Source organism: Lissotriton helveticus, chromosome 6 (assembly GCF_964261635.1).
Source record: "Lissotriton helveticus chromosome 6, aLisHel1.1, whole genome shotgun sequence".
In the NCBI taxonomy this organism is placed as follows: Eukaryota; Metazoa; Chordata; class Amphibia; order Caudata; family Salamandridae; genus Lissotriton; species Lissotriton helveticus.
In genome coordinates, this window is record NC_136067.1 from 2109858039 (window position 1) to 2109883980 (window position 25942).

Below are 25942 nucleotides of genomic sequence, written 5' to 3' on the forward strand. Positions count from 1 at the left end.
CATTGGAGATGTTCTTTGATAGTATCCTGCCTAGATAAGGATATTCGTTCACTATTTCTATTTTTTCTCCACCTAGGCTCCAACTGTATTTATCACTGGATTTCTTTCTCGTGAAGACCACAATTTTTGTTTTCTTTAAGTTCGGGATTAAGAAATTTGCTTTTGAATAATTATAAAGAATGTCCAGAGAATTTTGCAAACCGAAGGGAGTGAGATCAAGCATCACTATATCGTCAGCATAGAGTAGTGTTTGTATGCTTTGCTTAGCAATTTTTGGGGATAAACTTGAGCCCTGCTGTAACTGTTTGGGCAAATCGCTGAGGTATAGAGAAAATAGTAGTGGGGCCAGAAGACACCCTTGTTTTAGACCATTAGCTGTTCTTATCCTTTTTGTTAAGCCCTTGTCTCCCCCCATTTGTACCTGACACCAGGTGTTGGTGTGAAGATTCACTATAGTTTGGAGCAATTGTTCTGGGATTCCAAGTTCCCTGAGTTTATGCCATAAAGTTGGTCGATCAACACGGTCGAATGCAGTCGAGTAATCTATAAACACTGCGTATACTACCTGGGATTTTCCTGTTACATATTTATCTAATATTGTTTGGATGATAGCAATATTGTCTGTAACTGAATGTTTTGGCCTGAAACCAGTTTGGAACATTGGAATTTTGTCACGTGAGAAAGCCCAATCTTTAAGTCTTTGTAGAACCTCTGCTGCAAAGATTTTTCCGGCAGCGTCCATTAGTGCAATTTGCCGATAATTTCCTGCAATTGTCTTGCTCCCTTTTTTATGAATTGGGATGATGGTACTCCTCTGCCAGGATTTTGGAATTTGTCCAATTTTGAGGATATAGTTAAATAGATCCGATAACAACTTGCTCCATTCCCTTGGGTTTGCTTGATAGATCTTTATCGGAATCTGGTCTGGGCCAGAGGCACCTGTTTTTCTTGCTTCTCTAATATTCCATTCCACTGAGATAGCTGTGACTCTGAGTGTTTGTGAGTCAATTTCTCCTTTATTTTTTCCTTCTGGGCTTTTCCCGTCAGATGTATTCGGGTTTGCTTTGTACAAGTCAGTAAGATAAGTTTCCCAATCCTTTGATGGAACAGGTATTGACTGGAGTTTCTTTTTCGTCCCTGTTAGTTTGGATATGAGGGACCAATATTTGCGTTGGTTAAAGTCTTTTGCAGCTACTTGAATGTCAACCCAATTGCGGTCTTGAATTTCTTTTTTATTTCTTGCTTCTCTCTCCTGAGTTTATTTTTTAATTTATTGATTTCTTTCTTAGTAGACGTAGAAGAGTTCATATATTGTACACGTACAAGTCTGTTCAATTTTTTCTTCGTAATAGAATTTTGGGTATTTTGTGTATTGTTTTTGTTAAGGTTTTGATTGTTCCACCTGTTGGCTCCTGAGGAAGCATGATGCAATTTATCCAATAGGAAATTTTTGAGCTCCTTAATTATGTGTTCAAAATTTTCTATTGGATCTTCCGAGATTGTTTTTGCTAGAAGTTCAGTGTGCTGAATCAATGTCGATATTCTGTCCAGAATTTTAGAGCTCCAGTAAATTCTTCGCTGTTCTTTATTTATCAAGACAGAACTTCTATGAAAAATTATCTGCCTATCAGATGCTGTTTGAGGCCTCCATTCAGTAGTTAGGTTCATCAGCGCATGGTCACTCTCTTGACTTAGCTTTACTTGTAAGTGTGTGGCAGTCTCCGATAGATTCATGCTGCAGATGATGTAGTCAATAATGGATAAGCTTCCGTTCCCCCGTCTAGTGTATGATGCCGGGATTTCACCTTCTGTATTACCATTCAGAATCACTCCATTTATAGAAGGTAGTGTTGATAGTAATAGTTTTCCTCTTTTATCAGATTTTAAACCTTTAGGGAATTGAGGGGCTGGGAGTTCGATAGCTTCCTCATTATATAGTTGAACCCATTTACTAATTTCCAAATTAGAGATTTTGCCATTTAAATCACCTGCTATTATGTATGAAATGTGTAGTTGATCTTCTACTATCTGTATAATGGTTTCCATGATCTCCAGGAATGTGATGTCTTGATTCTTACCGGGAGGGGCATATACATTGAAAAGCAAGATTGCCTTTTCAGATGCTGCATTATGTGTTTTTAAATAGACCTTTATGCATTGCAGATAGTATGATTTGGTCTGAATAACTTCCTGGCCCCACAAGTATTCCTCCCTCAGTAGAATGGCCAAACCGCCTTTTGCGTGGCCCCGATTGGTGGCTTTGGCAGGGATGTCGTAAACATAATAGCTTTTCTGAAAGAATGATTCAGTTGCCCAGGTTTCTTGTAGCATCAAGATGTCTGGATGGTTACTTATGGCTTCCGTCAGTTTGGTCTTAGTTTTTCCCGCCATATTCCACGATACTATTTTTAGACCATTGCTAAACAGATTGTCCTAGACATGTAGAAATTTTATTACTATTCAAGTTCTCAGATACCCATGACCATGACTTTATACATTCACTGTAGTCTTGTCCTTTTGAATCTTGGTGCCATACTGCCCTTTCTCCATTTTCCACTTTTATTTTTAAAATGTCTTTCCCTGAATGATTAGTTCCAGAGTTCGTCGCTCTAGACTCGTCAATGTGTCTAGGACGATTTTTATATTGAGAATTAGAGATTGACCGTATTTGTTCATCATACCCTGTGGGGATTCTGTTTTCCTTTGGGTTCATTCTTACGATAACATCGTATCCATGTTTGTGCAATGTCTCTTTTTCATTGAGTATGATCCCAGGAATAACATATGACCAAAAGGTTACTGTTACTTTTTTATTGTTATCTTGTTGCGGAAAGATTACTAAGTCTATTTCATTGCTGTTCAGGGATTCCAGTGGCTTTATATGGTGAAGGAGGTTGATGACCCTTCTTCTATTGAGAGGTACAGTATCCGTTGGGAAGAGTTCTTCAAGTTGTAATGTTTTAGAGCATGGCGTTCCTATTCCATAATGTTTTTTTCCTTCATTGTTTCTTTCACATGTATTTTGGTTTACTGATTTTTCAAAGAGCTTGTATGGATGGAATTCTTTTGCTGCCGGATCTAATGTTAGTAATTTCTCTTCTCTTTTTTTGTTACTGGTTTCCATATTTTCAATTGGTCTAGATTTTACTGATACAGCTTCTTGTACTTCTTGTGTTTTATTTTCAGTTATAAACTTTTGGAATTTCAACTTGCGGTTTTTCTTTTTATGGATACGTCTTAGTGGCTTTTTCCTCTTTCTTTTTCCTTCAACTTGCTCAGTTTCTATTTTTTTATTAATTTTTTCACCCTTTTCACTTTCTGATGTATTATTAAGGCTGGATTCTTGAGTATTTTCAACCATATCATCGTTTTTTGGTGTATTTGATTTGATTACTTTTGTGAATATTGGATATTGCCTTTCACTTATAGATTTTTCCGTAAAAAGTTTTTTTAAGGAGAATATAGGTGTTTCATGTTGTCTTTCTAGCTTTCCCTTTTTTCGTTTTGGTACATCTGATGTCTGAGTACCACAGTCATATTTTAATATCTCCTTTTCTATGTTGTAATTACTTGTATTGTTCTTTTGTAGTTCATTATTGTTATGTTTCGAATGTTTTTTTTCCATTTCAGTGAGTTCTTTTCTTTTCTTCTTTTCCTCAACTAGATGCCTAAGGATTCCAATTTGGACATCCAGGGTTTGGTCCGAATTTTCTAATATATTTCCCAAAAAGGAAAGGACCGACTCTAGTATTTCATGAAGCGAGAAGAGGGCTTTTGACATTGGTGTAACAATGTTAGCTGAATAGTTGGTTTTTATATTGAAAGGGTCTACAGATGATTCAAGTGAGAAAGGTTGTGCTGGGTTTTTTAGCAGAGGAGGACTATTTATTATTTTAAGCTCTGATTGATTTTCTGCTATCTTTGATTTATTTGCACAAAGTTGTTCTAGTTGACCTGTATTTCCAAAGCTTTTTTTAGGTGTAGAGGATATTAAATGAATCTCCTCTTGGTCCTGGGCTTGTAAATTGTTAGAGGAATTAATAGATTTTTGTTTGTTGTCAGAGACCAGATTACTCAGATTTAAATTTAGGTTTGATCCAGATTTGATTTCCATGCATTCTTCTGACCCTACGTGTGTTACTAGATTGGTTATCGTTTCTGTCTCCAAAATTTTCTTGTCAATTTCTTCTTTAGATGTTAGAGCAGTGAAATATTCACTGATAGCCGGAGTCCGCGTTATGCGACCTTGTTTTATAGATTTGTCTGTAGTTTTGCGTACGGCCTCCTCTGTGCCCATACGTTTCATGAAGATAGTCCGTGATCGTAGTTTTTTAAGCCCCATTTCCTTGTACGCAAAGTCTGTTGTTACTATCAAGCTTCTATATCCTCGTACTTGGAGAACAGAAATTGGCTCAATATATGAGTAGAATTACTATGTAGCTTTACTTGTCAGGAGCAGGTGTTAGTGGGGTGGCCAGTCCCGTCCTAGTACGTCCTCGGACGGCCACAGACGGCCCGCCCTTTGCCCGGGCTTAGCTCCGCGCTTGGTCCCGCGCGCGTCCCGCGTCGCGTGGGACTAGATGTTATTTTTATACGTATCGCTGGTGGGCGTGTCCGTGGGCGTGTCGCCTGGGGGAAGAGGAACCAGCTGATGCAAGCAGGGGTTGCTGGTCCTCGCAGTCCCCCGGGCTGGATGTGTTATTCCGCCCTGGCCTCGACCCTGCGGACTCAAGCTGGGAGCGTAGAACAGAGCGTGCCGACTGCAGCTCTCGCTCACACCAGCGAGTCCTCGGGGAGGCGGCACCACGGAACGCGAAGAGTTTGTCAATCCTTTCTGTCAGCGCAGAAAGCAGGCAGCAAAGAGCAGCTGACTCGCACAGTATAGCCAGGGAACAGCAGGTCCAAAATGTCTATTCTCCCTAAAGTTACTTTTTTGTTTAATACCATCCCTCTTTTTTTCGAACCCTCTATGATAGCCAAACTTCAAAGCGATATAAGTTATTTTATTTGGAATGATCACATCCCTACAATAGCTTGGAAGAAACTAAGGCGCCATAGGGAAAAGGGTGGTTTGGCGGCCCCTGATATCCAGCTATATGCGTGGGCTTTTCAATTCTCGCATGCCAGGATGTTGTTAAAATCACCCATTAACTCTGCCTGTGGGTATATGTTTGCAGCATTGCTTAGAGGGGAACAAATAGCTGAGCATGCATTTTTGTTTAAGTTTGGAGACCCCAAGTTTTTTAAGAAAATAAAATTGAAGGTTTTGCGAGATATATCTAAAACATGGTCGAAACTTAGGCGCTCCATAAAACTTGAATATTTCTCTGGTAGATCTCCACTCTGGAACTCACCCGGGTCCCCGAGTTGGCTTCTGGATGGTCTCGCAGCACCTCTAAGAGAGGCAGGATTGCAGGGATGGGGGGACCTCTTTGTGGAGGGTAGATTACTCCCATGGGAGGTGTTATTCTCTAGGATAGGGCCAGGGCTCTCCAGGTTTAAATACCTGCAAATACGAAGCTGGGCACACTTACAGGTTTCTGCTAAGGGTAGATTTCAGTTAGGGGGTAATAGCAACATGGTCTCCCTCTTAATCGACAAGCCTACAACAAAGAAAGAGGTGTCATTCTGGTACAACCTACTACTGGAGGAGGTTGATGGTGAGTTTCATTTGCCCGACACATTGTGGGCCGCACACATCACAAATCAAAATGTGGAGAACCTGTGGTTTGAGTCCTTTAAGATCTTGTGGAATATAGTGAAACCATCTTGGTTACGCCGAAACCACCTTTTTACCCTACGTAGGGCGTATTACTCGCCCGCGAGGCTCTCAAAGTTCCCAAACAATTCAGCAGTGGCATGCCCTAAATGTGGTCTGGTGGCGGCTTCTGATCTACACATGTTTTATGATTGCCCTTTGTTACTTTCTTTTTGGAATGCGGTCTGTCTTACACTCACTACTGCCTTAGGTTCCCAAGTCCGGCCATGTCCCGCTCTTATAATCTTTGGGGTTGCACCAGAATTCCAGGGTTCAGCAAAGAACTTACTCTTTTTTGGAATCTTGTTAGCCAGACGGGAAATCTGCAAGAAGTGGAAAGACCCGTTACCCCCCTTCCTGCAGGACTGGCGCATTTCAGTGCTACAAACATCAAAAATGGACCTACAAAGATCGGGCAATCCAGATAAGAGAAACTTTTGGTCTTTACTACACTGGCAATAGTTGAGTATGTAATCAGGTTTTTTTTTTTTTCCCGAAGTCCAATGATTACGCTGTTTGGAAATCATTTTCTTTTTCGTCTGTATAACCAATAGGGCGATTCGATACAGGATTGGGTATTTGACTGCAGCATACTACCCTGATGGTTATCTTGATGTGGTGCTGTGGGAGCATATTGAAGTACTGATGGGCGAACCACCTCGTAACATCCAATGCCTATACCAGTTTATCTGTGACAGTACACTTATCTCTACGCACTACTACTCAGATACCAAGGGCGTGAATGAGGACAAAAAAAAAAAAAAAAAAAAAGGAACAACCTATCAATTTCCCCCTTTTGTTCATTCAAGGACGGAGAATTCATTTTCGTATTCTTCCTAGGGGTGGGCGGAATTTGCATAGTCGCGCTATACAAAGTTCTGCGAAACAGTAAAAAATCTCTGCAAGCACGCAAAAGTTTCTCGAACACGCAGAATTGATTGTTCTGACCATTCGCAATGCTTTTTTCCTGTTCGTGTACACTGTTTGTGTGCTCGGGGAGAAATATCTTGTGAACACGCATTTTGAAAGCACAAACAAGCAAATAACTCTGCGAAGCCGCAGATCGCAGAATATTTTGGCATTTCCGCGTTCTCTACTGAACGCAAAATCACCCAAATTCTGCAAATTTCACGAGTGGAACAGAATTTGCAGCCTTGGCCCAATTCTTCCTGCTGTGGCTCTTTGGTCAACAGATGGGCCCATACAGATAAGTAATATGTTTTTTTTATCATTGTTACTAGCTGGGAGCCCAGTCGGAGACCAGGTCGGATGGAACTATGGAATAATGCTGTTGCATTTGTCAACACAGTTTATCATTATATATTTATTTGCAAAGCTTTTTAAAGCACAAACATACACCCATCAGGGTATCAAGAGTACTGTACATATAGAAGTCAGCTCATATATACAAGAAAATACAATGCAAGAGGGAATATGCAGGGAGCAGTGTAAATACAACACAGGTTTTTTTTTTCTATTGCATGGGCATAGTCTGAATCGACATTTGAGCACCTTAGCAATGGTATAAGAATGATTGCAATGTTCAAACATCTAGGATTGCATTTGGTCCTTTCAGCAGATGTTCATTTTATTACAGATGAGCATGTTTAACAAATACACCGTATAGAAGTAGAAAGAATACACTTGTTGCCTACATGTGATATAGGAGATTGTAATCACTGCTGTAAGTAGAGGCCTCTAATTTAGATTGTCCAGCAAACTGTCTAGCAATGTCTGTACAAATGGTGGCAGCTCCTGTCCCACACGCAACCATAAACCTGATGCACATATACTTTGGGAGCTGCACACCTCTAAGCCAGAGGTATCTGTCTTCCAACCGACCCCAAAATTCTACTTGTCATTTCCAGGGCAGGATTGCTACTGATGGAAAGGGAATGTCAACAATAAACAGCAAAAACATAACATCCTAGATAACAAACTGAATTTCATTATCAGAAATGTGTTAAAACTGTGGATACAAGCGCGGGAAAGCCTTGCAGAACAAAAATCCCTTTGGTGAGTGAATAGGCAGAGTCAGGTCTTATCACAAGATAGCCAAATTGTCCTTATACTACAGTAGGCTGGGAACAAGGACATAAATCCAGCTGTTGTTTTCTGTGACATTTGCATTTTGTCAAACTTTGATGCTCTCTGGAGTTTGCATATTTTAATCTCTGTGGGATAGGAGTAAGGTGGGACCCTTTCTTGACTAATCCTTTGCACCTACCATGACAGCCACTATTTCTGTTCCTTTGTTCCACATTTTGCTCAGTTATTTCAGGGCATCACCCTATATCTGTGTGAGGTGTGGATTTTTTGACGTAGCAACTGATGACTGTTTCAAATGAAAGACTTCAATATCGTTACATCTTCAACCGGGGTGGCCTTTTTGATACCTTATCAGAGAGCGTTTGGTAGGAAATGCTCTTCCAAGTTTATATTTTTCAAATGGCTTTGTCGCACTATGAACATTGATAGGGTTTCTCCCCTGAGGGGATTTTCTGATGACGTTTTAGTTCTTTATTTGTTATAAATGCTTGGTCACATTCTATACATTGATATGGTTTCTCTCCACTGTGGCTTTTCTGATGTCGTTTTTGCTGTCCATTAGTTATAAATAGCTTGCCACACTGTGCACATTGATATGGTTTCTCTCCAGTGCGGCTTTTTTGATGTCGCTTCAGCTCTCTATTTGTTATGAATGCTTTATCACATGCTGTACATTGATATCGTTTCTCCCCAGTGTGGGTTTTCTGATGTCGTTTTAGATGTCCATTTGTTATAAATGCTTTGTCACATTCAGTGCATTGATATGGTTTCTCCCCAGTGTGTATTTTCTGATGTTGTTTCAGCTCTCCATTTGTTATGAATGCTTTATCACATGCAGTACATTGATATAGTTTCTACCCAGCGTGGATTTTCTGATGTCGTTTTAGCTCTCCATTAGTAATAAATGCCTGGTCGCATTCAGTGCATTCATACGGTTTCTCCCCAGTGTGGGTTTGTAGATGCTGCTTTAGATTCTGCTTTTCTTTGAACACTCTGTTACATTCTGTACATTGGTATGGTTTCTCCCCAGTGTGGACCTTCTGATGTTTCCTTAGCTCTCCATTTGTTATAAATGCTTTGTCACATTCTGTACATTGATATGGTTTCTCACCGGTGTGAATTTTCTGATGTCGCTTCAGCTTTCCATTTGTTATAAATGCTTTGTCGCATTCCGTACATTCATACGGTTTCTCTCCAGTGTGGATTTGTTGATGTTTCTTTAGATCTGAGTTTGATCCAAACCTTTTATTACATTCTGTACATTCATATGGCTTCTCCCCAGTGTGGACCTTCAGATGTTTCTGTAAATCTCCATTTGTTATAAATGCTTTGTCACATTCTGTACATTGATATGGTTTCACACCGGTGTGGATTTTCTGATGTTTCCTTAGCTTTCCATTTGTTATAAATGACTTGTCACATTCAGTACATTGATATGGATTTTCTCCTGTGTGAACTTGCTGATGTATTTTTAAACTTTGCTTTGCAACAAATGCTTTGCCACATTCTGTACATTTATATGGTTTTTCTCCTGTGTGAAAATTCTGATGTATTTCTAAACTTTGCTTTGCAACAAATGCCTTTTCACATTCTGTACACTGATATGGTTTCTCCCCAGTGTGGGTTTTCTGATGTCGTTTTAGATGTTCATTTCTTATAAATGCTTTGTCACATTCAGTGCATTGATTTGGTTTCTCCCCTGTGTGTATTTTCTGATGTTGTTTCAGCTCTCCATTTATCATAAAGGCCTTGTCACATTCTGTACATTGATACGGTCTCTCCCCCGTGTGGATTTTCTGATGTCGCTGTAGCTCTCCATTGGTTATAAATGCTTTGTCACATTCTGTACATTTATGTGTTTTTTCTCCCGTGTGAACTTGCTGATGAATTTTTAAACTTCGCTTTGTAATAAATGCCTTTTCACATTCTGTACACTGATATGGTTTCTCCCCAGTGTGGATTTTCTGATGTCGTTTTAGATGTCCATTTCTTATAAATGCTTTGTCACATTCAGTGCATTGATTTGGTTTCTCCCCAGTGTGTATTTTCTGATGTTGTTTCAGCTCTCCATTTCTCATAAAGGCCTTGTCACATTCTGTACATTGATACGGTCTCTCCACCGTGTGGATTTTCTGATGTCGCTGTAGCTCTCCATTGGTTATAAATGCTTTGTCACATTCTGTACATTTATGTGTTTTTTCTCCTGTGTGAACTTGCTGATGAATTTTTAAACTTCGCTTTGTAATAAATGCCTTGTCACATTCTGTACATTCATACGGTTTCTCCCCAGTGGGGATTTTCTGATCTTTCATTAGGGTCTCCTTACTTCGGAACACTTTATTACATTCTGTACATTCATTTGGTTTCACTCTAGTGTGGACTTTCTGATGTTGCCTTAAATTTCAAATTTGTTATAAATGCTTTGTCGCATTGTGTACATTCATATGGTTTTTCACTAACGTGGTTTTGTAGATGCTGCTCTAGATTATTCTCCCTTCCTAACATTTTATTACATTCTGTACATTTATATGATTTGTCCTCTACGTGGATACCTGATGCTGCATTAGGTCTTTCATTGCACAGAACACTTTTCCACAATCAGTCCATCAATATGACTTTTCTCCAGTATGAATTTGGAGATGTCCCATTTGCTCTTTCTCAGACAAATAAATGTTTTGTGACATTCATACAGTTTCTTTCCTGTGTGTTCTTTCTGACACCAGGTTAGCTCTTCCTTCGTAATCAGCACCTCAGACTTGCTTCGCTATGTCAGTGTGTTATGTCTTCTAAGTATATCATCTGATGCCTAAGAGTCAAGTACAGGCCTCATTGGCAAGTTTGGATTTATTGCTGTAAGAAGACTTTGACGAGGCATCAGCCTTCAAAGGAAGAGATTTCGAGGTATACTGCTTTTACATCACTTCCTACACGAGTGATGTTTAATGGCTTTATCGTTTTCGTTCATCACTGCACTTATTTCACCTGATAGATTAAGAAAAAGAAACACTGAATAAGCTGAAATGCAGAGTCAATCACAAAAATCTATTGGCATTTAATTGTCCCTATTGATAAGTAAGGTGAAGAAATTCTAGATTACACCCTTCCATGGTCCCCTTCTTTCGAGGAGTGTGGACTCAAGGAGTAACCAAGACACCAGAGAAGGTTCCTTGTTCAGTGAGTGAGACCCTCTCCCCTATGACACACTACAGTGTTAAATCCATAGCAACAAGATGCCTCCCTTCTTGTCCAGGGAATGCTTCCTATTATCACAGGGCCTAATCAGTAATACAAGCTGGAGCCTTTTCCAGTGAATGGACCATGCAACACAAAGCATTAAAAAAAAACAGCAGGAAACATAAGCAACTGCTGCAAGTGAGTCCTTTATAGTATCAGAGAGATTAGGATAGGCCCCGGACAGGTAATCTGAGCATCTTATATATAGTGTAACTCCAGAGATCTGAGGCTCTGACCATATCTGCACATGAAACAGGAGGTTCACTACCATTTTAAACACACATTGGCAAAGTCAATAAGTATCATCTTTAAGAAGTATAGGCTTTCCCAATGATGCACAACATCAGAAAGAAAAAGAAAAACAAACACGCGGCTACTTTTGCATCATTCTGTAGGTATGCAAAATGTTCTCCACAAATGCGCACACCTACAGAATGACACATGCACTGTTTTCCGTGTTCAGTCTGGTGTTAGCCAAGACCTCTTATTTTACAAAAATTACATGTGTTATACTTACTTAAAGGGGCTTTCAGCTCGCCATCCAACGGTCAGTTGTGCCATTCACATTTTGCTTCTGCCCACTACAGAATACAGCATGGGGCAGTGGGTCTGCCTACTTCGGTCACTGGCTAACTTCACTTTGAGTGATGGCATTTTAATCTTTCAAGAGGAGGTAGTGAAAGTATTTATGTGTGTACTTAATTACATCAGCGTTGCCTGTGTGGTTCGAGCTTCATGTTATAGCAGGACGCATTCTATCAGCTCGTCACAGCACAGGACACATTTCAGCTTTATCAGCTTTATCAGTACCTGCCTCCTGCTAATGATGTTGTAAATTACTTTTGGAGCTGCCTTTGTTTATTTCAATGCTGCTATATCAGAGTATACCAGATGGTGTCCATTTGAATCTATTCTTTATAAAGTCATTCACTTTTTAGAATGCACACAATGAAATGCAATTATACCTCACTCCTGTATGTATTTTAATTAAGCACTACAACTTAGTCTGTATGCCCTGCTTGTCTGTCTTGCTAGTTTGCTTTTTTTTTTTTTTTCAGTGGTCGTTTGTTGATATTTAACTATTACATTACTAATTGAATTTGCGATGTGCTGTCTTTGCAATCCTATCTATCTACCTCTGTCTGTTTGTGTGTTAATCTATCCGTCTACCTGTCCGTCTATATATATGTGTCTACCTGTCTATCTATCATCCTGCCTATTTATCTAGTGTCCCTCTATCTACCCATCGGCCCTTCTATCTATGTAACTTCTACCTTTGCATCTCTATCAATCTTTTTGACTTCTATGTCTCTTTGCAAAGATATACATCTTTGTAAATCTATCATTCTATCTATCAGTCTATCTATCTTTTCAGGTGTATCTGTCATATCTACAAGGTTATCTCTATCAATCTGTCTATCCAATCCAGACTGCCTGTCTTTTAGAGCTGCTCTGTTTTGCAAGCCTCTCTATTTATCTATCTTTTCAACCTTCTCTATTTGCAGCAAAGATTTTCAAAAAAGCATTAGCAAAGGCTAGATGGCTGGCAGCCAACACCAGATCAATTATAATATTTAGGTTGGGTGTTAGTTTTACCTTTCGATTGTATCAAGTTTATGTATTACACACTGTTATTTATAGTGGCTTCAGTCAGACTTCATCTATCAGTCTGTTTTGTCATTCACATTTTATAATTTTTTCCTTCCTCAATGTTTTTAGAGTGATGAGGGTCTGGCAGCTTCCTCAATAATGTTTTGCAAAATCCATGTCAGAACAAATCAAGCACTGACAAAGTCACAATGCCAGATCTGTTGGCCTGGACTGTAGCATTTATAGTGCCATCCACTAGAATGACAACGAAATGTGGCTTTGACCTGGATTGCAGTATTTATAGTGAGATCCACTAGAGTGACACCAAAACGTGGCTTCAGGCCTCCCTGTGTAGCCTGGTTGGGAGAGAAAATTAAAAGAAAAAGAAAAAACACATATGGAGCCTGACGCCCTGGAACAGAAATCCCAGGGGGTTTGGAGGTGGGGGGTGGGGGGGGTCATTTGTTCTTTAAAAAACTATATTTGGAGTTCGTATTTAAAAAACAAACAATATTATATGCTCAGTGGATGGACATCAAAACCAACGACAGCTGTCGGTGAAACTTATTATATAGTGAAATGAACCGCTGTGATGGTGGTTCCTTCCAACATACAGAGCTGACCGCTGGTCAGCTGTCATCTCTAAATAGGATGAACTGCTGTCTGTCTGTCAGGGTGGCGGGCATTAAGTCCTCTACCACCTCTGACAGAAGGAATTTTTACCATTTATTAGGATTTTTTAACTAAACACACATCATAACTTCACTTTAAACTTTTCTTTTCAGTGAACTTCTGGGGTTCTTCACAAATATTTCTAAGTTTTGTGGACTCTGGTCAAGCATTTGCAAACACTTCCAGGGTCCTGGTCACTTGCCCAGCCTCCATGGGGTTCGCAAAACTGCAGGAGGTCCAAATAAAGACAATGACCTCTTGCTGCATGTTTGCAAACCTCGGGAGTCGTGCTGCAGCATGCTATTCCTGCAGTCGGGTCTGCAAATTCCACAACAAAATATACCTTTTAAAAAGTTTGTTATTTGAAGGGGAACCCTTCGGACCACCAACATGTTCTGGGGGTCAGGGTTTACATACCCTCCACTATTATACCAATTCTTCTTTTTTTTAGGATGTGGGGAGCGAATGACTGATTCCAATAATGACAACCACAACATTCTTCTCATGTAGCAGCCAGTCAATCTGATTCACAGACGATTTCCAGAACCAGATAAGGACAACACAAAAATTAGCTCCCATATCCATAAGATTGAGTTATTCTTTCAAACTGCGGGTGCCCTAACACAGATTTGTGTATTTTAGTGGAATAACACTTTAAATAATTCCATGTGTTAATCATTTCAAATCCAGCAGAAACGTTTTTAAACACTAATTTCTCAAAAAATACTGAATTGATTTAAAACAATTGAAGAAATGGCAGTTCCTTGAGTAAAGTTTTACGTTCATGCCGCGTGTTGTGTAAATCCTTCAGACTTTTGTTTCTGTATAGATAGCAAAGGTTCCTCTGGGAATTGAAATTGTAAAGATCACTTGTGCCCCCCGCTTGAAGGGTCTGCACTAAACTTGCAGTGCTGACCCAAACAGGATGAACTTTTATAGGAAAGTTTTGTGCAGATTCGTTGAAGGAATTTTACCTGCAACTGGGGCTCTGCACTGGCATCCAGTAGGAAGATGAATGAGATTCAACCATCACAATCTAAACTCAACCCTTGCACTCATAGGAGGACACTCATTTTAAGAAAGGCTCCTCTTCGGGTCTTTCTCTGTACACGTGCAGCAAACTTCTAAAGAGAATATGGACCATCAATAGTGATCTAGACTTCAGAAAAGCAATAAAGACCTGACTGCACCCAAAATCATGGCAAGAAACCACATGTCTCTCTCAGGAGTGCGTCTTCATTAGGGATGGGTGGGATGTCCCAGACACTAATAACAGCATCCAGGGGTTAATAGTGGGGTTTGCTTGTCCTAGTCGGGTATGTCAATTTCATTTTGGAATGATTCTTCTGATTCTTGACTCAGAGAGTGCATAGAGACCAGCTAACCTTACCAGCAGCGCCAGTGTTCTGACCCTGTACATATTACATGTCGAATTGAGATTAAGCTACTTTTAGGAAGTAGCCCCCCTGTACTCCATACAAAGGCCCTGGCACACATACAGCTTCCTGACTGCCTGGGGAGACGTGTGAACAACTCTCCAGCACATGAACAAAGGGAGTTGCCGCAGAGTGAGGGGTCACCTCTTCTCCCAGAATGGCCACTCAGTATTAGCCCAAAAAGCGAGCTTCAAAGGTGAAGCCGCCTTTGTGAGAGTAGTAGGTCCAACACCACTGAGCAGGATGCCTTTTGTTCCTTTGTGAACAACCTGGGTGTGTTTCTTCAAAGCAAAGTTCAAAACGTCTTCAACGAATTTAGCAAATACAGCTGAAGCAAATGGGTTTACCCATCAGGGGGAAAACTTAGAGAAGGCACCTCAAGGAACTTTCACTCAATTCTCTGCTTTAGAGAAAGGAAAGGTACAAGACCTACAGCTTCAAATTAAATCTGGGTCCCCACTCGACCCCTGCCCCCCTCATATTTTACATTTGGCCACAGAGGAGATTATTCTCTCTCTGACGCCGTTGCTAAATCACATGATTGGAAAAAGGCCTGTATAAGGCCTATATTGAAAAAGCCCACGCTCGATCCTTTAGAGGCTAAAAATGACAACATCTATGTTGCTCCCTTAGCTAGATTAATAAAGAACCACAACTTCTCACTTGTGTCCTAAGCTGACGACACACAGTTAGTGCTGTCTGTGACACATAGCATAGACGCAACGGCGGAACAGTTTCGAAACTCCATCACAGATCTGATGACCTGGATAAACCGCAGCTTTCTAAAACTAAACACAGGTAAAACCGAGGTTGTAGAGTTTGGCACAAAAGCATCTGTTTGGAGCCAACTATAGTGGTTCCCTGAAGCCGGAATTTGCCTGGTGCCGGCATCCAAAGCTAGAAATTTAGGTGTCCTGATAGACAAAGACCTCACTCTTGCCCCAAAGAATGAACAAGGTGTCTTCAGCCCGTTTTTTCACTCTGAAGGTTCTTCGGAAGATCTTACCCTTTATCCCTTTTTCCATGAGGAAAATGGTGGTCGGAGCTTTAGTGCTATCGAGGTTGGACTATTGCAATGCTCTATAATTGGGAGCTGGTGGAGCCCAGCTTTCCAAACTCCATTCTCTACAAAAGGCATCCGTAAGAGTATTGCTTAATCTTCCAAAGATGGATATAGAGTTATCATCATGAGAATCTGTGAAAAAGATACCACCATATATCGTTATAGTGCATAAGCGAAAGTGTATATTACTTAAACAAACATTGTATAAGAATTGAATTACAATCCGCTTTTTAGCTAAATGGATAAAGAAACTAAAAGCATAGGACATACACTGTTCACCTTGTACTCAATATGTATGTATAATGATGTGAGACACATATAGTATCCGAACAATACAATATAGAGATGTAGCAAACACAAGGATCGAACTCGCGTCTTGCAGTCCCCATAGGACCTTCACAAAAAACTACCAAAATGGCGCTGACATACGGGCGCCGGCGCGTGTCTGAGTTAAATTACTAGACAAAACCGAAAATAACGAGCATCAAAACCAGTACATCAATTTAATAACATGAGGGGAGTCGAAGTTAGAACCCCTAGGAATAAGCCATAAATACAGGGCGTTGTTCACGATCTTGTAGTTCCTAAATGATCGTCATCAAAAACTACAATAATGGCGCAGAGATCCAGGTGCCGCCAAACAATTATATAGAAAGTGTGAAGCCACAGGTCTGGTCTTTAGAGTCTTAACATGCTGCAGTTAAAAACCACTTAATAACGTCGGTAAATACTCGGACGCCGCTAAATAAACACAGAGGAAAGGCCGAAGCTATAGTCCCGGTTTTTGTAGTTCATTTTCAAAACCTAACAGCAAAAAACTACCAAAATGGCGCGAACACACGTGCCACAACAAATTTGATCGCATCATTTTTAAGTAGTTAATTGATCCTCAATTAACGAAATAGAAAGGTATTTAAGGCCTGCACATGTGACTTGTGGCAGGAGGAGCAGTCCAAGCAGGAAGCCGTCACAAGCAGGTTCGCCGAACGTCGAGTCGAGAAGGTAAGGATCGTGAACTTGGGAGGTAGCTAACAGAGGAAGACGAAATCCCTGGGGCTTTAAACTAGTAGCAAGAACAGCCTCATGCTGTCTGCTTTAAAATAAACTCTAATCTTAGATTACTTGTGACATTTAAATGTGCAAGTACGTAGAGGGCATTTATAATGAGCAAAAGAAGGGCTTCACGCCAGGAGTGCCTTAGACCCCATAAGAGTAAACAAAGCATATTTGCGCCACAGAAGCAGTGGTTAGAACCGACCCAATGAACGAGCACGTAATAAGAAGTACAGTCACAGAAACCAGGGAAACGTGGCAGACATGCTGAGTAATTGACAAACACGATGTCAACATTAGCCCATGACGTTCTAATGAATTTGATTTATCCATAGGTTGGGAGAGAATAGAATTGAAAACGTCTCCCCGCCCAAAAGTGAGACCAACAGCATTAAAAGAAAAGGAAATAAGTGCTGCATCTCAGGCAATTAAAAAATACCACATCCACAATAGGTATGTATACCACCCCCTTCAACCAATAATGATAGGGGACAAGAAGGTTTATAATCTCTGTGCATAAATGTACTAAAGCACAATGTCATGTGATTTTGGCATAGGTATCAAGAAACCATGTGAGAGGGTGACAGCAAGTACAGCCTGAGTGTCGGCATTAGATTCATAAGCTCTCGGTAGGTACTGGGGTGATTAATTCCATACAGACTCACCAGCCCTAAAATCATGACCCACATCACTTAGCAAATCAATGTGTACCTTGCAGGCACAACAAGATTAACCAACCTAGACGGTGTATATTGAAAAACGTACCTGCATCGTCAGAAACCCATACATAAAGGGTCAAGTAAAAGTTTATGAGTAAGTGGCTGATGAGAGATGTAAGAACAAGCCAAAAGTATTTGTAGTATGGTATGTAACTCCATGCTCTTCTATTGTAGAAAGTCAACGACCATAAAGACTACGGTGTGAGTGACTAAAAACGCCAAAAGGAAATATAACGGTCCTGAAAATTAACATAAGGACTGCAATCCCTATACTTCAAGTAAGGGCGTAAAAACATACATTTAGTGAACCCCACTAGACTAGTCCACAACTAGAATTAAACTCTCTGTAGGGATAATGTATTAATTATATTCATTTTTTCTTTTTTAGAAAGAAGTAAAATACTTATGGTTTTTAAATTTCGTCCGTCCTGAGGAAGGTGCCATAAATGTAACCAACGCACCGAAACGCGTCGACAGTGGGACTTTTTATCGTATATGAATTGTTTGTATTGTGTGTTTAATTTGAACAGATAAAAGTATACAAAAAATTTTTTTAATCAGGGGTGACTCTGCGATAGACACCGTAATTTGGAATTGTTAGAAAGTGGTTAATAGTGTAACAAAGCACCCTTTTTAACAGTACTATTTGTATGTGAATTTTTAAAAATGTTTACTTATAAAAATAAATCTTTGAGAGTAACAAAAATGACATTCTAGTGTGGAGTACTAATGTTAACCTAACAGTTATCTAAATCATAAAGTAATAAGAATTGACGCAAATGTGTAGGCCTCATGGTCACTAACTGAAAGATTAATACACAGAAAGGAATTTCTCTTTTTTGCTAAGTTAATCTTCCAAAGCACCATTCCACATCTGCCAGAGTGAAGCAATTCCACTGGCTTCCAGTAAAACGATGGGTGGACATTAAGGCCTTGTGTATAGTCCACTAAGCCATCTACGGAGGAGGGGCTTATGATTTACAAGTCCTCTTCCCTTGCTACGAACCATCACGCTGTCTCAGATCCTCAAACACGGGATTGGTACTCTGCCCCAAGATAAACAGAGTAAGGTGGGGGGGAAGCGTTTTTCACAGCAAGCAGCTAAATTGTGGAATTCACTTCCGATACCACTCCGACTTCAACCCAACAGGACACTTTTCAAGAAGCAAATAAAAACATGGCTTTCCTCTCAATGCTAACCTGTCACATTGCACTAGCCTGTACTTTATCTCAGCACTTTAGAAATAATTAAGTCAGTCAGTGGAGACAGGGTCAAGGAGGAAAAAGCCGTCCCCAAACCAGTTCTACTGTGGGCGTGTAGTCCTCATGTAACTATACTGCTAGGGTGGACTGCCAAGCTCCTAACGACCGAGGAAGTGTAGTGCCGTCTTGAAATGGACAAGAATGTAGCATTCTGGGGTTGCCAGATGCCACACCTCACAGGAATTTCATCACTTGGCAGGAGCGGACGCAGTAGCCTATTGGCTAGAGACTGCATGGTACCCTAAGGGCACTTTCCTGGGATAAATATAGCATCCCTGGCACTCTGACCCTCCGACCATGCTGGAATTGCGGAGAAGACCAAAGAAATACTGCCCAGCTGCCTTTGGAACCTCACAACAAGATAGTGCACCATCGGAAGGACTGCAACTGCTGTACTTTGGACTAACACAGATTGGACTATGCCTGCAGCTTCTGCTCAGGGAAAAGTTGAATCCCTATCCCAACCTTTAGCAGTGACGTCGGAGATCATTTGGCTGATCTCCTGGGACAAGCTACAGGGACACAAGAGCTGAAGTAGCCTAAACTGACAAGTTGTGGCCACTGCAAAAACAAATGTGACCACTACCTGTCCCTGAAGCACCCAAGAGGACAAATCTGAAATAGCCAAAAGTTGCACCCGAGTCTTTCTGATACGGGGTTGCTATACAAGTCCAGATTATTCACACTCACTGAACACTAGCCCCCTCTTAAGGATTTCGCCCTAACCAAGGTGTAGACTGACCAGTAGCCCAGCATCGGCTGGCCTGGTACTGCAACTTAGAGGACTTTGAGGGACCCCCGATCTCTGTGGCCACATTCGTCTCACTTTACCCATGGACTGAGGACGACCCACAAAGACACTCCTGAGGACCACACCACAACCAAAGCATCTGTTGAGCTTCTTTTGCCTGTATCACTCAGCATCTGGACCTTTCCATTGATGCCTCTGGCAGCTGTCCCATAAAGATCCTCTGCTTACTCTTACTGCTCGAAGCCACAGTTACCCACGGCTGGGTTTGAGGTAAAATACTCAAGCCTGACGGGACCCAAGATGGTATTTGTGAGTGCACTGTATGATAAGCCCCACAACCATATCATATAGTACACCCAAATCCTCACATTGGTGGCAGCAGTGGTATCCCCTGAAGCCTATGGAGTCCATTCTCCCGGGTTGTCAGTGAAGCAACCATATACTATACAAAGGGGCACCGCGTAATTAAGCGATGACCGTCTCGAAACTGGCTGCAACGAATCCTATCATGTTTGGTATCAAACATGTTGGAATCATACCCCCACACCGTAAACGGTATGGGATTTATAATTCTAAGCACTGGAAGAGCCCTCCATTAGGCTCTCAGTGCACCCGGTACCAGCCTTCTAGTCCCGTACAGCACAAAATAGTTGCTGCCGTTAAGAGACACATTTCTACCTTGCTGCTGCTGAGCCAAGCTCGAGCAGAGGAAGGTGGAACAATAGGCATCTTGTCAGAGGCAGGTGTGACCACCTCCCAGAGAGGGTTTGTGTATTAGGGCTGCCTGGGTGTACTTGTCAGTGCCAGAAAGCCTCTATGAGGGGCACATTTGGTGTCCCTGTCCTTGTCCCTGTCCCTGTCCCTGTCCCTAGTGCCTGGACAAAGGACATGGGAGTAAATTCCCCGAGTCCAGACCCTTCCCTGGGAGGGTCCCCTGACTCGTCCTAACCTTTTCCCTATGGTACTTAATGGCTTACCTGGGTATTGGGCCCTAGGTTCATCGGGGAACAAAATTCAATTCTAATGCCACTTCAACTTCGACCGTTTAGACACTCTGGACTTTGTAAGAGGCCGACTTCATCCCCCTGCTTGTCCGCTGCATTGTCTGTGTCCGTGCTTCATACATAAATCCTTCAAGGCCTGTGGAGCATCAAAGACATTTGAAGGAATCTCCCTTAAAGTGAAGGAGTTACTTCCCTGCATTTGCATGCACCTCAACATTGCTGACTAGTCTGCTGATCCCAAGAGGCTGAGGACTCCGAAGGGTTCAACAACACAGGTGGTGGTTTTGTATGTCCCTCAAGACCTGAGCTGTCTTCTCCCCGGATATGAGGCCAGTATATCTCGTGGGGGCTGTAATGACTGAACCCATGTGCACCGAATACCTTTGCAAGTACAAAGACTTGTTGGCTACTTTGCAACATGTGCATCAAGTTCAAGTTCAAGTTCAAGAATTTATATAGCGCACTACTCACCCAGAGGATCTCAAGGCGCTTGGGGATGGGGTTCATTATTTATCGAATAGCCAGGTTTTAAGTTCTTTTCTGAAGGAGATGTGGTTCTGTGTAAGGCGGAGGTGGGTGGGGCGTGAGTTCCGGGCCTCCAAGTAGCCCCAACCTCTGGCAACTTCCTCCACCAAGATCTTCAGCCACATCACATCGTGTGCACTGTGGCCTGCTACTTTGGTAAGCTGCCCAAGGTTCTCCTGCGACTCCAGTGCCTTAGGCATGTGGGTCCTGTGGAGGGTCATTTATGTCAACTTTGGGCTCCCCTGATTACTCAGGCACGCCCTGACTCCCCAGGTTTTGGTGAGTCTCCTGGACCTTGCTGGTCCCAATATGGCACCTTCTTGACTTCCTGCATGGGTTGCATTTGCCAAGGCTTGTTAGAGCTCCCGCCGGACACCGACCCCTCAGCACTTGAAATTCTTCGTGAGACAGCTTGTATCCGGCTCCTGGTCATCCTCGGTGTTGCCTGGTCCCCACAGCTGCAGAGTCAAGGTCATCATCATCTTCCCTGAAACATCCGACATTGGAGGGCATTGGTCTTCCAAGTCTCCTGGTCACTCAGAGTGACATAGACTCTGTCCACTCTGCTTTCAGGTACTCTTCTCCAAGAATCCACGTTTGGAATCCCACGGACACTTTCTCCTCTTCAAGCAGCAGCAGTTTCCTTAAGTTCTCCATTGGGTTCGACAGCAGTTTCCGATACCACTTCACCCCTATGCACCCGACCTTCCCTGTTGTAGGAACGTGGGTTCTAGGGTATCCACGGGTGAGGCGGCTCTCCAACCTTCTGTCTTCCAATGAGTTGTACGGAGCACACAGTCGTGTTCACACACTGCACACACTCTCCTTGGGGTCCAAATCTACTTACCTTGGGTGGTGCCTTGGGTCCCCAGGGACTACACATCCTCTCGACATTGTCCTGGCTCGAGTCGTGATTCTTATACCCCTTTCTTAGTATATGGTTTGGTGCCCCCCTGGGGCCCACTGTATATTTAGTGCTATTTTCTGTGTTACTTTGCTGAAGTGTTGTGCGCATTGTTTTTATCTCTGTGTGTGGAGATATAATAATAAAAGGTAAAATATGCCTGTCTAAAAAAAGCATAAAAACATTTCTAAAATATGATTTTCTTAAAAGCATGGTATAAGTATAAATGGTGTAACCGTAAAAAGCCCTATAAGTCCTCTAAAAAGTAAATATACTGTAAGTCCAACTGAGCATGCTGAAAGCCATAATACTCAGCCAGAGCAGAAGTGGAAAAATAAAACAAAAATGATTTTTTTGAATTCCAATTTATGTTGTTCTAGAAAAAGGACGGATTATGCCCAGCACACGGAGAGGCAAATGTCTATGTGTCCTGTGTGGGAGGCTCAAGATCACTGTTGCCTGCCTCCGTGGACGAAGGTCCCTGTAACACCTCTTGGATCAGGGCAATGGAGCAAAGGTGATCTTCTATGGTTCCCACAGCCATTGCTGTGGATGCACTTGTTGCTTATAAGCCTTAAACAGAGTCGGTGTCCATTCCAACAGGAGCTGAAGCATCCTGTGGTGGCTCTAAGAATGCTGACATCAGGATTGTAATATGCCGAGGACACTGCACCTCATCGGCCTTCAACAGGTCCAGAAGTACATCTACGTCCGGAGGCACAACCGATGGAAGTGTTAGACAGATGTCCAACACGCATTCATATACACAGAATAAGCAGTGTAGAGACGGGCAAGAGGCAGTCTACCCAGATTGGTCTGAACGAAAAGAACAATGGTCACTTAGCTCCTGAAGCCGAGGTTTGCCCAGATGGAGTACCATGCGTTCACGGCAACATTGCTCCAAGAGTGCTTTTTCTATCTCCTTGGAATTGGGGACATCCATTGCGTAGCAGAATATTTTAAATCAGGATACCCACTACCAGTAGCAGGGTCAGCAGAAGCTCTCCAAAAATGCTACCAAACACGGAGTGTATCAAAGATGGAATAACTCTGAAAACAGTCTGAGAGGTGCTTAATAGCCCAGAACCTATGTTCTTAAATAGGTGTACTATCCCACAGCTATCAGACATGTTAAAGATACAATGTGCCATTTTTCTGAAATGGAGCGGGAAGTTTGTTCAGACTACAGCCTGTATCTCAGCTGAAGACCTTGCAACCTGAAGATCGAAAATCTCTCGAGCTGAGGTTAAGGTCACTTCCTTATGCAAAAGTATGGCTTTCAGTCTGCTCAGGGATTCAAACTGTATACTGTATAAGGGAAACATTCACTGCGCACCCAGGCAGCCATAGCGGTGCCTCCCTGACTGTGTGGGTCGTGGAAACAATACTTGTATACAGGCGGTGAGGTAGGAATCTTGGGGAGAGCCAAACCTTATTGTTAACCTGATATGATGGAGACTGATGTCAAAGGGCATCAGCTGTTTTTTTAATTTCCTTTTGGCTTCCTGTATGTTGAAATGTACCCTTTGCCTTACAGCTCAGAGATGCCAGGTAAAAGAGGCTGCTGCTGGAACAGAAGTAGAGTCTTGTAAGACTGAATGAAAGGCCCTACGATGGTAACCATATAAACAGAACAAAGGGGTAGCCATAGATGCGCTGTGGACAGTGTTGTTATAGGAAAACTCTGCTAACAGTAGATAGGAACACCACTCTTTTTGGGTAGAGTTGCAGAAGCAATCAAAGTATTCTTTCAACCCCTGATTTAAGTGTTCGTTTTGACCATTAGTATGAGGATGAAACCCTCAGGGCAAGGCTACCTCAATTTTCGTCAAAGATATTTTTATTGAATTTTCCACCAATTAGTCTGAAACAATACCAACACAAGTTCCCTCGCAGGGTAGCAACTTATTCCAGCAGACAAACAAATGCTTTGACAAGATAGGTTGCTTAGCCTAATCTTGACTCCTTTCTCAGAGAGTTGCGTAAATGAGTGTACAATTTCTGACACGAACGGAGCCCAGGGCACAGTCTTCCAGGTATAAAGTTCAAACAACAACTCTGGACGTGTTTCATCTCTTGTCTGCCAGGTTAATTCCTAATCTTTCCAAGGAGAAGCACTACACCTAGTGAACGTATAATCCAAGCCTAACATTCCCCCTCAAAAGTGAACATAATTAGAAACAGAAAAGAAAAAAACCCTCCCCAGTTCCCACCCCCTTCCCCAACTGTGGTGGCGGCAACATTCATGCATTTGACTTAATCTACAGTACTAGAGCTCTACTCAAAACTGAAATAGGTGAAGGGCCCTAATGGAGGAAGCGCATACAGCCAATGGCAGACCTCATGAAAGAAAGGAGACTAGGGGACCCCACTTGAGCTCAAAATTCTTGTAGTCGTCTCTGAAAATGTCTGACATGCGTTCCAGGCTAAGCAGTTTCCATAGGCGAGAGTGCCAGAGAGAGATAGCTGGCGCTTCTTTCCTCTTCCAGGCGGCTGCTAGAGTGATCTTAGCTGCTCCTATATAAAGCCACATAACCATTTTATCTGCTCTAGTCTGATGTTCTAGGGTGGAATCACAAAGCCCCAAAAAGATACCCGCCATAGTTGTGGGGATGGGGTATCCCAGCAAGTCCTTTAAATGTGCCAATATTTCTTCCCAGAAGGGCCGGATAGTTGGGCAGTCCCACCATATATGCTGAAAGTCCCCAAGCAGTCTGCACCCCCTCCAGCATCTGTCTGAGGTGCTGGGAAAGATTTGCCTAAGCTTGGACGGGTGCAGGTACCAGTCCATCATGGTCTTCCAGTGAGCTTCACGAAGTTCTGTGGAGTGGTTGAATCTTATGCTGTCGGACCATTAGTGTGCCCTTTCTTTGTCAGTGATAATGCGCTGAAGCAGCTCTTCCCACATATACATATACTGCGGGTGTGGAGAGGGTGTGGTGGTAAGTAGGAAGTTGTATATGAACTAAATCACCCCCTTCATAGAGAAAGTCTTGGTGACAAAAGCCTCAAATTTTGTGAGGGGGCGAGTGGCAGCCCCGCGTACCTGAGGTGTAAGTGCCAAGTGTAGTAGTTGAATATAATGGTGCCTTTCTGTGTTCCCTATTCCATAGACGTGCTTGCAATTATCAGAAGTAAGAGGGTCAAAATTATGGAATAGGTGTGTCAAGGCAAGCCACCCTCCCTCCCTCCCTCCTTCCAGGGGTCAAAGGGGAACTCATGTAGGGCCGGGGGAAATGCCATGTTGAAGTGAATTGTGTGAATGGAGAGGGGAACGTAGTCCACCTGTCGTCTCCTGAAAGTGAGTCCCAAACCTCCAAGGTGGTACGCATGGGGGTGCCGATGTATGTGTTCTTAGGCCTATCGCTTTTGGGTCTCCAGACTAGGTCCCATATGGCCCTTCCAGTCACACTGCGATCCATATGTAACCAGTGCTTTTCAGATTCCCGCTGTGACCATTCAACCAGGGTGCCGTTTTATAATATAAGTGAATGTCTGGGAGCCCTACACCTCCCTCCCTGTGTGAGCGGCGTGTAGGAGAGTAGGGTCTGCTTCCTATGGTCACCCCCACTTTTTTCTTGGCTTTACTGGTTTTCTCGACTTAGTGTGGCTGTGGGCCTGCTGATCAGACCCACAGCCCGGCTGTTCTCTCTCCAATTTCACTACCATGTACTTTAGGTACATTACCAATTGGGAATTGGGTCACCTTTGTGAGCCCCTGTACAGTGTACTCTAGGTACCCAGGGCATAGGTGCACCCAAGGCCTACCAGGGGCTGAAGCATGTTATATGCCACCCCTGGCTGGCCTCCATATTGACACAACTGGCAGCTCAGCCAGCTGAGGCAAGGTCGTGTAATCACCCCTTGCTTAGGTATACTTTCCCTATACCTGACCTTATACATAGACACATAGGTACCTGT

At 42.3% G+C, this 25942-nt stretch overlaps 1 protein-coding gene across 2 annotated transcripts in view; it reads right to left on the reverse strand.

Moving 5' to 3' along the window:
• Positions 1-6284: 6284 nt before the first annotated feature.
• LOC144764077 (uncharacterized) overlaps positions 6285-25942 on the reverse strand; it is an 86194-nt gene continuing 66536 nt past the window's right edge. For both annotated transcript variants that reach the window (XM_078650240.1, XM_078650239.1), the window contains exon 2: positions 6285-10789. In XM_078650240.1, the coding sequence (XP_078506366.1) occupies positions 8662-10119 (1458 nt within the window). In that variant the 5' untranslated portion in view covers positions 10120-10789 and the 3' untranslated portion in view covers positions 6285-8661. The remainder of the gene's footprint in view (positions 10790-25942) is intronic.